Source organism: Lutjanus erythropterus, unplaced genomic scaffold (assembly GCF_056507025.1).
Source record: "Lutjanus erythropterus isolate fLutEry1 unplaced genomic scaffold, fLutEry1.hap2 Scaffold_170, whole genome shotgun sequence".
Taxonomy (NCBI): Eukaryota; Metazoa; Chordata; class Actinopteri; order Lutjaniformes; family Lutjanidae; genus Lutjanus; species Lutjanus erythropterus.
The window spans coordinates 27,501-41,496 of record NW_028146647.1 but is presented as its reverse complement, the minus strand read 5'-3'; the positions used below and the strand labels follow the sequence as shown (position 1 = coordinate 41,496).

Genomic DNA, 13,996 nt, shown 5'->3' with positions numbered 1-13,996 from the left:
CCCACTCTGGTTCAAACCCAGTGGGATTAAAACACACAAAGATAAAAGAAAAGTGAAGATGCTTCACCCTGTGTGAAATATCTGGATACAAAAACATGTAGTGAGATTTAAATCACAGATAGGAGTGTAAAGAAGATGCTTCACTCTGTAGTATATAGTGACGTATATAAATGAATAAGGTAGTGAGATATAGGAACAGAGATAGGAGTGTAAACTCTGTTTCAAGTCTTCTGGTTGTTTATGATCTATATTTAAATGTAATAATATAATAATATGTAAGTGAGGTTCGGTAGTAAGATTCATGCCAATAAGGCTAATTTGATTCATTAATAGGTTTTATTGATCAATCAAGTCTGAAGGGAGATGCCTGGCTCTGATACTGTAGTGACATAATCACAGATAGGAGTGTAAAGAAGATGCTTCACTCTGTAGTATATAGTGACGTATATAAATGAATAAGGTAGTGAGATATAGGAACAGAGATAGGAGTGCAAGGTAAGAGCATCACTCAGTTCATTTCTTGAAGAACTTCTTGTTGAGGAGGAAGATGAGCAGGTTGACGTTGACCTTTGCCTTGTCAAACATCTTCATCACTGCTACGCCCTCGTACTGCAGCTGAAGCAGGTCCTATTAACACACACACACACACACACACACACACACACACACACACACACACACACACACACACACACAATACAAACATAAACCACTGTGTATTTAGTCCAGTCTGACTGTATTTGGTCTGAGCAGACTGTATTTAATCCCGTCTGACTGTAGTTAGTCCGGTCTGACTGTAGTTAGTCCGGTCTGACTGTAGTTAGTCCGGTCTGGCTGTATTTACGCCGGTCTGGCTGTAGTTAGTCCGGTCTGGCTGTAGTTAGTCCGGTCTGGCTGTATTTACGCCGGTCTGACTGTAGTTAGTCCGGTCTGGCTGTAGTTAGTCCGGTCTGGCTGTAGTTAGTCCGGTCTGGCTGTATTTACGCCGGTCTGACTGTAGTTAGTCCGGTCTGGCTGTATTTACGCCGGTCTGGCTGTAGTTAGTCCGGTCTGACTGTAGTTAGTCCGGTCTGGCTGTAGTTAGTCCGGTCTGGCTGTAGGTAGTCCGGTCTGGCTGTAGTTAGTCCGGTCTGGCTGTAGTTAGTCCGGTCTGGCTGTAGTTAGTCCGATCTGGCTGTAGTTAGTCCGGTCTGACTGTAGTTAGTCCGGTCTGACTGTATTTAGTCTGGCGTAACTGTATTTATTCTGATTTCTACCTGGTATTTGAGCAAGAATTCTTCCATCTCGACTCCGAGGAACCGAGCTTTGACGTTGAAACTTCCTTTCTCAGGTCCAGGAACGATGTCAAAGACGACGTTCTTAAACCTGGAACAGTTCAGCTCGGTTCAGTTCATTATCAGAGAGAACGTTACACAACAGGAGAACATGAAGATAAACAGGAGTTAAATGTGTTTCATGAATCATGAAGTCTGCTGCTTCATGTTGATGTTGTGTTGTTACATTGTGTTCACATGATGTGGAATGTTTACAGTTAAATAGAACATAGACCCCTTTTATCTCTGTCACTGTTGTGTGTCACTGTTGTGTAGCTGTGTGTCGGTGTTGTGTAGTCGTGTGTCGGTGTTGTGTAGCTGTGCGTCGGTGTTGTGTAGCTGTGCGTCGGTGTTGTGTAGCTGTGTGTCGGTGTTGTGTAGCTGTGTGTCGGTGTTGTGTAGTCGTGTGTCGGTGTTGTGTAGCTGTGCGTCGGTGTTGTGTAGTCGTGTGTCGGTGTTGTGTAGCTGTGCGTCGGTGTTGTGTAGTCGTGTGTCGGTGTTGTGTAGTCGTGTGTCGGTGTTGTGTAGTCGTGTGTCGGTGTTGTGTAGTCGTGTGTCGGTGTTGTGTAGCTGTGCGTCGGTGTTGTGTAGTCGTGTGTCAGTGTTGTGTAGCTGTGCGTCGGTGTTGTGTAGTCGTGTGTCGGTGTTGTGTAGTCGTGTGTCGGTGTTGTGTAGTCGTGTGTCGGTGTTGTGTAGCTGTGCGTCGGTGTTGTGTAGTCGTGTGTCGGTGTTGTGTAGTCGTGTGTCGGTGTTGTGTAGTCGTGTGTCGGTGTTGTGTAGCTGTGTGTCGGTGTTGTGTAGTCGTGTGTCGGTGTTGTGTAGTCGTGTGTCGGTGTTGTGTAGTCGTGTGTCGGTGTTGTGTAGCTGTGTGTCGGTGTTGTGTAGCTGTGTGTCGGTGTTGTGTAGTCGTGTGTCGGTGTTGTGTAGTCCTGTGTCGGTGTTGTATAGTCGTGTGTCGGTGTTGGTGTTGTGTAGTCGTGTGTCGGTGTTGTGTAGTCCTGTGTCGGTGTTGTATAGTCGTGTGTCGGTGTTGTGTAGTCGTGTGTCGGTGTTGTATAGTCGTGTGTCGGTGTTGTATAGTCGTGTGTCGGTGTTGTGTAGTCGTGTGTCGGTGTTGTATAGTCCTGTGTCGGTGTTGTGTAGTCCTGTGTCGGTGTTGTGTAGTCCTGTGTCGGTGTTGTATAGTCGTGTGTCGGTGTTGTGTAGCTGTGTGTCGGTGTTGTGTAGCTGTGTGTCAGCGTTGTGTAGCTGTTTGTCGGTGTTGTGTAGCTGTTTGTCGGTGTTGTGTAGTTGTGTGTCAGTGTTCTCACTGTGTAGCGGGCAGGTCTTGGATCTCTAGTAGAACTCCCTTCTCCTGCAGCCGGGCGGCGCTGTAGCTCAGAGCAGGAAGCTTCTTCTTCACTTTGCTCTCTGCTGTTTTCTTATTGGTCGATTTACTGTAACACAGGACCAATCACAACATTTGACCTGAGTGTTAGGACAGTTCACAGTGATCCCATTGGATGTTTGGATGTTGTAGATCTTTTTTTAACAGGTGCTGCTGGAATTTGTTCAAGAGAACCATCAGGGAAATCATCCTTAGAGGCTGTTTGGAAAAGGGCAGGCCCTTTAAAAGAACACCTGCAGGAGATTGGATGAACCATCTGTCTGTCAAGTCAAACTTCAACCAATCAGATCAAACTCCTGCTGCAGCAGGTCAGTAGAAACGTGAGAACATCTTTTCTATTAATAATATTTTCTATCGTTCTTTGTTCTTTCAGTGAAGAAATTCTCTACAGTTCTGATAGAACCGATTCTATCACAGTATCTAACACCTTCAGGAGCCGCCATCGTCACACCTAAAACCACGCCCACAGCGGCTCTGATTGGCTGCACCACTGTTGGCGCGGACACAAATGGATCTCATGAATCCTCAGGCTCAGTTCCTTTCTGTTCTCTGTGAACCTGCTGTGATCTGAACTCATCAATCATCGGATCAATATGTCTGATCACTGATAGGCTGATGACACAGCTGTCTCTTTTAACCACAATAATAAATCCATATGTTGTTTTCGTCTTAAGTTAGACGTGGTTGACAGAAGGTTCATCCAATCACCTGCCAGGTGTTTTTTTGGAGAGTACCTGCCCGTTTCCAAACAGTTTCTAAGGACTACATCCTAGACGTTTCTGTGGAACAAACCATGTGTCTGTCAGTTCAGTTTCAGTGTCCTGATGTCACTTTGAACAACAAAGTTTGTTGTTAAACTGTAAAATGTTTGTTTACATTTCTATCCTCTACAAAAAAAACATCAGCCAACAGATCAGAACGGTTTTTACTTCCTAAAATCGTTATCGGCCCCAAAAATCCAAAATCTCCACCTGTAACACCTGTTCCTCACAAATAGCTGTGTGTGTGTGTGTGTGTGTGTGTGTGTCTACCTGTTGGCGGTTAGGTTGTCCAGACAGGAAGTGATGTAATGTCTGTAGTAGTCCACCTGCTCACTGTGGAAGCTGCTCTTCACCTGCAGGCTGCTTAGAGTCTGACGGAGCTTCTGAAGCTCCGCCCCTCGCCGCTGACGGTGCAGACGCTGCTGACGGATGTCCTGGGGGGGCGGAGCAGAATTCAGCCTCGGGTTCAATGAATGAAGTGAGTTTATGTCTAAACTGGAACAGCTGCAGCAAAACTTTATTTATATTTCTATGTTTCACAGTGAGGGGCGGGACCAAGGGCGAGGAACTGGGATTGGCTCTTAGTCTTAAACGTAAATAAGACGCTGTATGGCGGTTTAGCCAGACTGACAGAGGCAACGATCCAATCAGAATTCACCGTCATTGGTTGAATTAACTGTTAGCTTGTTAGCTTAGCATCAAACTCTTAAACAGCTTCCTGTTTCAGCCTCTAATGAACTGTATTCAAACTTCAGAGTAGAAACAAAAAACTGGTCTGTGATTGGATCAGTGAACATCAGCTGATATTCTGGACTGACCAATCACAGTTTGCGCTGTTCAATCTGACCAATGAGGAGTCACCTTGGCGATCATCTGCAGGATCTGGTTCTCGCTCTGAGGTGGTCTCAGGACTCCAAGTCCCTCCAGACGACGAAGACTCCTCAGGATCTTCCTCTTCTTCTCCTCTAAGCTCAGGTTGCCGTTGGCAACAAGTGACTGGTTCCTCTTCATCTTCTCAGGTGTACGAGCGTCCTGACGAGCACGCCGCTGCATCAGCCAATCATGACACATTTCCTGTAGAGGAGAAGAAGAGACAATTGAAGGTTACTTGGTTTCACCTGCACCTGTGTGTGTGTGTGTGTGTGTGTGTGTGTGTGTCTGTGTGTGTGTGTGTGTGTGTGTGTGTGTGTGTGTATGTGTGTGTGTGTGTGTGTGTGTGTACCTGGTCATGTGACGCAGATGCTCTCAGAATGTCACTCAGAGAGTCACCTGACTGAGTCCTGATGACATCGATGATCAGCTGCTTTGTGCTGAAAAAACAACAAAAAAACAAAACTAAGAAGAGCTGAATCAGTCAGCTGACCTGAAGCGTCTGAGCATGCTCAGTACGACACATCCAGCTGCTGTCTGAACGTACCTGAGCAGCTGAAGCCAGCAGGCTAATTTTAGCAGCTGACGCTAACATGTTGTAATACCTGAGTTGCAGTAAATAACATGCTAACATGCTAAGCTACCTGAGGAGCAGTCCTCTGGCGTCTGGTTGGTCAGTGGACTCACTGAAGACGTCAAACTTGTTGTTCAGACTCAGGGAGACCTCCATCTTACTGCTGTGAGACAGACTGGACTCTGATCCTGGATCTGCTGTTGAAGACTCTCCTGTGGAGCAGAAACACACATGTCAGATCCTGGATCAGAATCAGGACTCGGTGTTCTGAACTGAATCTTTAATACCAATGAGTTCCTGCAGGGTGGGCACTGATCCCAGGTCCTTCAGCAGCAGTCTGAGGGGGTCAGAGGGGTCCGGACACAAAACGTCCTGATGCTCCAACAACAACTGCACACACACACACACACACACACACACAGAGAAACAGACACACACACACACACACACACACACACACACACGCGCGTACACACACACACACACACACACACACACACACACACACACACACACACACACACACACAGAGAGAGAGAGAGAGAGAGAGAGAGAGAGAGAGAGAGAGAGAGAGAGAGAGAGAGAGAGAGAGAGAGAGACAGACGAACACACACACACACACACACACACACACACACACACACACACACACACACACACACAAAGATTTGATGACACATTAGTTTCTGTGAGACAACACGTTAGCATTTAGCCACTTCCTAGCTAACGTTCCCAACACACAGGTGGGTCACAGGAGATTTTATTTGCGTCAAATAAATAAATTCTGTGAAATTTCAGATTTAAATCTGCAGCACATCTTTTATAGAAAGTGTAGAAAAAACACTGTTCATTCTGCTTACGTACTCTGAGTTTGTCTCACTTATGAAGGAGGCTAAAATTTTCTACACTGTAAAAACAAAAAGGTGAGAAATGTCAAAATTTCAGGAAACTTACTTAGATTTATTGATCAGGCCAAGATTTATTGATTAGGGTGGTTGTGAACTGGATCACGATGGTTTGTCATTTTTAAACAGCAGGAAACACTGATCCTGCATCATCATCCTGATGTAGGCTAACGTTAGCTTTTAGCTGTCCTTTAAGATTGTGTGTGCGTGTGCGTGTGCGTGTGTGTGTGTGTGTGTGTGCGTGTGTGCAGACCTGGTGTGTGTGTGTGTGTGTGTGTGTGTGTGTGTGTGTGTGCAGACCTGGTGTGTGTGTGTGTGTGTGTGTGTGCAGACCTGGTGTGTGTGTGTGTGCAGACCTGGTGTGTGTGTGCGTGTGTGTGTGTGTGTGTGTGTGTGTGTGTGTGCAGACCTGGTGCGTGTGTGTGTGTGTGTGTGTGTGCAGACCTGGTGTGTGTGTGTGTGTGTGTGTGTGTGTGTGTGTGTGTGTGTGTGTGTGTGCAGACCTGGTGTGTGTGTGTGTGCAGACCTGGTGTGTGTGTGCGTGCAGACCTGGTGTGTGTGTGTGTGCAGACCTGGTGTGTGTGTGCGTGCAGACCTGGTGTGTGTGTGCGTGCGTGTGTGTGTGTGTGTGTGTGTGTGTGTGTGTGTGTGTGTGTGTGTGTGTGTGTGTGTGTGTGTGCAGACCTGGTGTGTGTTGAGCAGCTCGCTCACTGAGATGTAGACGACAGGTTTGTTGACGATGAGCAGCTCAGAGTATTGATCCATGTTGAATCTGTCCTCTGGTTCAGGAACGTCACACACACACATCAGGAACTTCCTGTTTACACACAAACCAGACTGTGATGATATCAATCATCATACTAGATCATTTTCTCCACTAATCAATTAAAGAATCCTGTCAATTAAAAAACAGTACGTACGTCTGTGTTCTCATGTTTGCACATCTGGTTGGATCAATTTTTCAATCGACAAGATATCTGTTGATCATTTTTTACATTAATCAAAATATTTAATATGATGTAACGTAACGTAACATTTCGGGCTGCAAACTGTCAGCTCTGTCCTTAACCGATCAATTAAGAATCAATTAATCAATTAATCATACTGACAAAATCTGAAAAATGTTGCATTTACCAAACAACCCCTCAATCAGAGTTTGATTTCCATGGCAACATGTTCTACGTTCTCTGAAAGCATTAGAAATAAAGCTCCAACTAGAACCATGCGGGGTTCTTCAGCTTGTCCCCACAGGAGAACCATTCTCGGTTCTTGTTAGAATTTTTTTTTTTTAATATAAAAGTTCAACTGGAACCATTTCAAAGAGTTCTACCTGGAACCCAACATAAAGAGTTATATCTAGAACCATCTGTGAAAGGTTTCAGCTAGAACTCCCTGTAAGAGGTTCTACAGAGAACCCTTTTACGATGCAATGGTTCCACTTAGAACCCTCTGTGGAGGTTCTATCCAGAACCTTTCTACCTTTCTGAGGGTGCTAACAAGAATCTGACCAGGGGGTTCTACAGAGAACATTTTTATATTCCAAGGGTTTTATCTAGAACACACCCAAGGGTTCTACAGAGAACCGTTATACTTTGGTACAAAGAACCATTGAAAGAGTTCTTTAAGTATTTCAACAATCCTTGAAGAACTCTTTCTTCTAAAAAAAAAAAAGAACCCTTGACAAATGGTTCTTTAGAAGCACATAGTTCTGGGTAGAACCACAACCCTTCAGGAAGAACCCTTTTACAGCCTATGAAACAGGCGACCGACTGACCGCTGGCTGTCAGAGGTTAAAGGTCACATGATGCAGCAGCGTCTGACCTGAACTTGCTGTGCGTCTGGCTGATGTATTCGTTCAGAGCTCTGACGTGGTATCCGTCTCCGTGGAAGTGTTTGTTGGCGGCGGCGTGCTGCAGCATGCGGGCGATGGAGCCCAGGATGTGACGCTGTTCCGGCTGCAGGGCGGAGCCGGCGGATCGCTCCACCACATCAAAGCCGTCCGGAGCCACGACCGCCGGATTCATGTAGCGATAGTAGACCAGGTTCCCTACGATCTGAGGGAGGAAGTGATGTCATTATGTGGTTAAACTCATCAGAAACACTGCTACTACAAACTAAACAAAAAAAAAATCTTCATTTCACCTGAATCTGTTTATAAAATATAAAATTTTATTTAACTGAAATACAAAACAAACAAACAAATAAACAGAAACTACAAACTAAACAAACAATAAAAACTAAACTGGAAAAAAACAAACCTACTGTAGAAACTGAAACTAAAACAAAAATAAAAAACTAAAACTCTGGTTGAACTACGAACGCTGAATGTGAACACTCAACGTTTTACAGTGTCAAGGTCAACTTTGTCCTCTGGAGGACAAACTCTGGAACAGATGGACAGACAAGGTTCCTCCACCGTCTCAAGCACATTTCAAGGTTTTCCAGCTGTTCTAAACAACATTTACACACAAACACGTTCAACATGTTTACAATATTACTGAGTGTTAAATACATTTATGTTTCAGGAAGGAGGCTCCGTCTACACCCTGGACGTTACTGAGGCCCCGTCTACACCCTGGACGTTACTGAGGCCCCGTCTACACCCTGGACGTTACTGGGGCTCCGTCTACACCCTGGACGTTACTGGGGCTCCGTCTACACCCTGGACGTTACTGGGGCTCCGTCTACACCCTGGACGTTACTGAGGCCCCGTCTACACCCTGGACGTTACTGGGGCTCCGTCTACACCCTGGACATTACTGGGGCTCCGTCTACACCCTGGACGTTACCGGGACTCCGTCTACACCCTGGAAGTTACCGGGACTCCGTCTACACCCTGGACGTTACCGGGACTCCGTCTACACCCTGGAGGTTACCTTGTAGAGTTCGTCCTCACTGGCATCAGGAAACTTTGCCCTCAGAGCGTCTCTGAGCACCTTTGCTGTGTAACGTAATCCATATCTAAGACACAGACACAAACATGACATTAATAAAGACGTGTTGTCTGAGGGAGCGAACACTGAGCAAAAAATAAAGTTTGAATATTCCCTCCAAAATACACAGGATGGAATCATTTAAATATTTAATTAGTTGTCCCAAAGACGAAAATAGAAAACTCGCAGTACAGTATGGACGGTAGTTTGTGAAGGTGTTTGGGTGGAGACGTACGGTAGTTTGTGGAGGTGTTTGGGTGGAGACGTACGGTAGTTTGTGGAGGTGTTTGGGTGGAGACGTACGGTAGTTTGTGGAGGTGTTTGGGTGGAGACGTACGGTAGTTTGTGAAGGTGTTTGGGTGGAGACGTACGGTAGTTTGTGAAGGTGTTTGGGTGGAGACGTACGGTAGTTCGTGCAGGTGTTTGGGTGGAGACGTACGGTAGTTTGTGAAGGTGTTTGGGTGGAGACATACGGTAGTTTGTGGAGGTTGGAGGTGATGGCTTTGAGCACTCGTTCCGTCAGGTTCTTCAGGTTGATGATGGCGATGTCGATGCGTCTCTGGACTTCGGGGTGACTCAAAGCGTCTGCAGCACAGACGTCGTATGGCAGAGAGCTGCAGGGACACACAGGTGAGTCAAGTACAGAGAGCACAGTGGGTCATAATTCAAACAGGTATCTAACATGTGACATCAGGCTGCCTCATCAGCTTCATTACATCCAGGACTTTTTCAGAAGGTTTGGCTACTGCTACATTTATACCTCAATCTGCAGAGGCACCAAAACCCACAGAATGAACTCATGACTTGATAAAGTTTTTAAAGAGGGAATCTGTGACCTGTTCTAAATCATAAAATGACCATGGAGTGTCATCAGAGATCAAGGAAACACACTAAGAGCTAAAATTTAAAGCCGAACGTTTCTCTGGAAGAGTCTGTGAGAGGAGCTGATGTTTGTAGGAGTTAAACTGAGCAGAATGTTAATGGAGTTTTGTAGCCGTTTGTATTTTCAGAGCAGTGGGCTTTTTGTTTTACACGATAACAGACTGAACTTCACATCAACAGACAACTGACAGAGCTATAAACAGCTGATCAACTGATGCTGAGCTCATCCTGCAGCCCGCAGAGCTTCAATCTGGGGAGGAGGAGTTTCAGCCATGGATTGTATATGAAACACAACCTGTTTAAAGTCACACACTGTCTGAACTGCAGGAACATATACGGCTGCTTTAAGTTGAAAAAATGTAATCAAAACATTAAAATCTTAAGTAAAATTGATCTGTGGATTTGAAGAATTGTGACCTCCCTCGTAAAAGTTTCCTTTTGTAGCCATATGACCACTTGTTATTTCTGGTCGTCTTCAGTCTGAGAACATGTGACGTGTTCAGGGAACATACGGAACAAGTGTCACAAATCTGGGGTTCCCTTCTAGACGTGACCCAACAGACCTCCAGGTGAATCAGTGTGTGAGTGTGCGCTCAGACCTCTTGTGTCCAGTCTGCGTCTCCGTCTGGTTGATCCAGGTCTTGTAGACGTCCACCGGGTCCGTCCTGATGCTCAGAGTCCGGTCCAGCAGGACGTCCTGCAGAGCCGGACCCAGAGACTCCCGCAGGGCGTTCTGACCGCGAGCATGACGGTAAAAGTTCACCAGCATCTTGATGACGGTGGGGTTACCTGTGACCACATCCTGAGGCTGCTCCACCTTCAGCCTGACATCATCACACAGAGACGGGTCAGTGATGACATCACAGTGGCGCTTTTATTAAATCAAACATCCATCTTCAGGGTAAAAGAAGCGTTTGACAGTTTGACAGTTTTAAATCCCACCATACCATCACAGATGGCGCCTTTTGAAGTTAGAGCAACAAAACAAGTAAGAGATTAATGGAGAAAATGATCAACAGATTGATCGATAAGGATCAAATATCAGTGACAACAGATCTTCTCTGGAAACGTTTTATTGATTTGATCGCTCAATCAAAGTATTCTGTAGATTTATTGATAACAGAATTAATGTGAATCCCTGCGGTGGTGACAGTCAGTGAATGCAGCATGTTATTGAGCATGTTAACGAGTGTGTGATCACCTGATCTCGTATCGCAGCGCCTCAGTGAAGAGCTGCAGCAGCAGGTAGGCCTCCCTGCGGTCAGAGCCGTAGTTAAACAGACTGAACACCAACATCTCCATGAAGGAGGTGGAACGACTCTGAGGCATCAAGAAGATCAGCTGAGCCAGGTACAGAGGCTGAGTCTGAAACACAACAACACACCTGAGATCAGCTGAGTCTGAAACAACAACAACACACCTGAGATCAGCTGAGTCTGAAACAACAACAACACACCCGAGATCAGCTGAGCTGCTACGATTAATTAATTATTAAATCAATCACAAACTATTCTGATAATTGATTTTAATCGATTTGAGTAATGTGTGTGTGTCTCACCTGCAGCAGGTAGAACAGGTGTTGGTAGGCCTCCAGTCTCTCCCTCCTCTCTCGGCTCAGAGCCTTCAGTCCTTTACTTCTCTCCACGTCCATCATGTCTGACAGCTGCTCCTTGTTCTTCTTTGTCAGTTTCTTACAGTGAGAAACCACTTCCTGTTCAGAGACAGACAGGTTGATTAATGCTAACGAGGACACAGACAAGTAGGCCGAGGTAAACGATCAGGTTTCAGTAATCAGGCGTGTTTACCTGCAGTGTGTAGAGTTACCTGTTGAACAGGTGTGTTTACCTGCAGTGTGTAGAGTTACCTGTTGAACAGGTGTGTTTACCTGCAGTGTGTAGTTACCTGTTGAACAGGTGTGTTTACTTGCAGCATGTAGAGTTACCTGTTGAACAGGTGTGTTTACCTGCAGTGTATAGTTACCTGTTGAACAGGTGTGTTTACCTGCAGTGTGTAGTTACCTGTTGAACAGGTGTGTTTACCTGTATGTTTACCTGCAGTGTGTAGTTACCTGTTGAACAGGTGTGTTTACCTGCAGCGTGTAGAGTTACCTGTTGAACAGGTGTGTTTACCTGTATGTTTACCTGCAGTGTGTAGTTACCTGTTGAACAGGTGTGTTTACCTGCAGTGTGGCTCTGTTTCGGACCAGCAGGCCGATCTTCAGGTCCATCAGGTTCAGGTCTGCCTCCAGCTGTCTGTTGAAGCGGATCATCCTCACCACCTCCTCCCTCAGACGCAGAAGCTCCGCCTCCTCTCTGATGTCACTGTCACCCAGGTCGAGCAAGTGAACGAACTTTCTGACCACAGACAGTGGAGGAGTGTCCGAGTGCACTGAAACAGGTGAGGGGAGGGGCTTAATAATGATCTGTATCATACAATAATTTAAAAAATTAACTTAAGTTTAAATTAAGTTTGATGATGTCAACCAGTCCAACAGACCAATCAGAGGCAGCGTTAAGTAAACAAGCAGTAAACTTACCCAGCATCCTGTACTCATCTCGAGCCCTGTTAGCTCTGAAGAAGGCCTGGATCTTTATGACAGCGCCCACCTGTGGACACACAGAGTTACTACAACCTCAGACCATGGAGACAGAGGTTACTGGCTTCTGATTGGCCAACAGGAGTCTGTCCTAGTTGTTAAGGAGACACAGTCAGATGTGGTGGATAACACTCTCTTCACTGTACAGTAAATACAAAGCTACAGCCAGCAGATGATTAGCTTAGCTTAGCATAAAGACTGGAAACAGAGGACTGTCTAATATATATCTGAGTGTATTCAGGGGGAACAACAGTTGGGAACCTTTACTATATTTATCTTCAACTCTGATATGAAAGACAAATTTATCTCCTGATACACAGACAGACACATGTGAACATCGTCTGTGTCTCCAAACCGACGACAGAAACCTCAGGAAGACTCACGTGACGTCTGAAGAAACTCAGTCGAGCTCGATATTTTCTCCTCGCCAACCACATCTTCACAAACGACTGGATCTGTTCACACAAACATGGACTGCTAATTAAACAAACACAAACACAGAGACAACTGGAACTGAATCTCTCATATATACTGATATACTGTAGGTGTCTGTCATTTTATATATACAGTATATATGTATATATATATATATATATATATATATATATGTATATATCACATGTGACTGTAGACAGACATTAAATGAACCCTTCATGTCTGTATGAAAGTTTCCTGTCTCTGATCTGGTGATTTAACCCCATAAAACCAGATTATTCTTTTATTTGTGTGCATCATTCCTTTACTCACACAGATCCAGTTTAACTGTAATCATGATGCATGATTTTCTGATTGACAGTTGTTACAGAAAAATCTTTGTTGGTTTTCTGGATTTGTTTGAATTTTAACTGAATAAGTCAATAAAACAAATACAAGACATTCACTGTAGTTTGAGTTATTCAGAGTTGGTCGTTACCTTGACAACAGCTCTCCAGTTCATGTAAAGAAACTGCAGCCGCCGTCTGTACGCCCTCTGCTGGACAAACCTCCTCCAATGAGACTGAACACACAGATGAACAGAATAATTAAATATCCAGTTTGAAGTGTGGAAAAATCCTTCAGGTTGTTACAGTCGCCTTCAGAGTGAACAGGATCACAGAGTCTGCAGGTAAACGACATCGTTCACCTGGAGCTGACGTTAGCTGTTGACACATTTAATCATACAGTCGACTAATTACACACATCCATACTCCAAACCAGCGTCTGTTTCCAATCGTTCCAAATCGCCACCTGGTTAATAAAGATGACCTGCAGACCTTAGTGAGAACAGTTCCATGTTCTAAAGTGGCTCCAGTAGATTCTACTGCTGAGTGTTGTCAGTCAAACATCTCTACAGCCGATATCACCAGAACCATCAGGATGGAGGAATCCAGACTGATTTTGGGGTGAACTGTGCCTTTAATGCAACTATTTCATCATTCAATCAATTTAAGACCCGTCAAATTCATATTGGGCAAGACATTTAAGGTGAGACAGACAGAGTGAGACAGACAGAGAGTGAGACAGGCAGTCTTATGTTGTATTATTGTTTGTTGAATGTTTCACAGAACGAATGAACTGCTAGATTTGTTTGAATAAAACCTAAAGTGAGAAAAAGACGATTGATTATTGATTGTTTAGGTATGGCTTAAGTTAAATGGGATAAATTTGGAACCCTAAAAGGTGACTGTTGCTCGCTCTGCCTGTCCTGCTGCACCTGTCAGCGGCGTGCTCACCTGGATGGTGACGACAGCAGGTGTCTGACTGATCAGGTAACGTCGTCGAGCCTCCAGCTTCTG

At 45.1% G+C, this 13,996-nt stretch overlaps 1 protein-coding gene across 1 annotated transcript in view; it reads right to left on the bottom strand.

Moving 5' to 3' along the window:
- Window positions 1-397: 397 nt before the first annotated feature.
- iqgap3 (IQ motif containing GTPase activating protein 3) overlaps window positions 398-13,996 on the bottom strand; it is a 26,610-nt gene continuing 13,011 nt past the window's right edge. Inside the window, exons 19-38 of the mRNA XM_084714250.1 lie at window positions 13,934-13,996; window positions 13,135-13,218; window positions 12,605-12,676; window positions 12,162-12,231; window positions 11,805-12,013; window positions 11,184-11,336; window positions 10,827-10,990; window positions 10,225-10,449; window positions 9,217-9,357; window positions 8,687-8,771; window positions 7,632-7,864; window positions 6,495-6,627; window positions 5,193-5,295; window positions 4,976-5,117; window positions 4,684-4,771; window positions 4,323-4,535; window positions 3,732-3,895; window positions 2,624-2,749; window positions 1,257-1,365; window positions 398-627 (exon numbers count right to left, since the gene is read on the bottom strand). The exon at window positions 13,934-13,996 is cut by the window's right edge and continues 108 nt beyond it. Coding sequence (XP_084570376.1) covers window positions 514-627; window positions 1,257-1,365; window positions 2,624-2,749; window positions 3,732-3,895; window positions 4,323-4,535; window positions 4,684-4,771; window positions 4,976-5,117; window positions 5,193-5,295; window positions 6,495-6,627; window positions 7,632-7,864; window positions 8,687-8,771; window positions 9,217-9,357; window positions 10,225-10,449; window positions 10,827-10,990; window positions 11,184-11,336; window positions 11,805-12,013; window positions 12,162-12,231; window positions 12,605-12,676; window positions 13,135-13,218; window positions 13,934-13,996 — 2,691 coding nt within the window. The 3' untranslated portion in view covers window positions 398-513. The remainder of the gene's footprint in view (window positions 628-1,256; window positions 1,366-2,623; window positions 2,750-3,731; window positions 3,896-4,322; window positions 4,536-4,683; window positions 4,772-4,975; window positions 5,118-5,192; window positions 5,296-6,494; window positions 6,628-7,631; window positions 7,865-8,686; window positions 8,772-9,216; window positions 9,358-10,224; window positions 10,450-10,826; window positions 10,991-11,183; window positions 11,337-11,804; window positions 12,014-12,161; window positions 12,232-12,604; window positions 12,677-13,134; window positions 13,219-13,933) is intronic.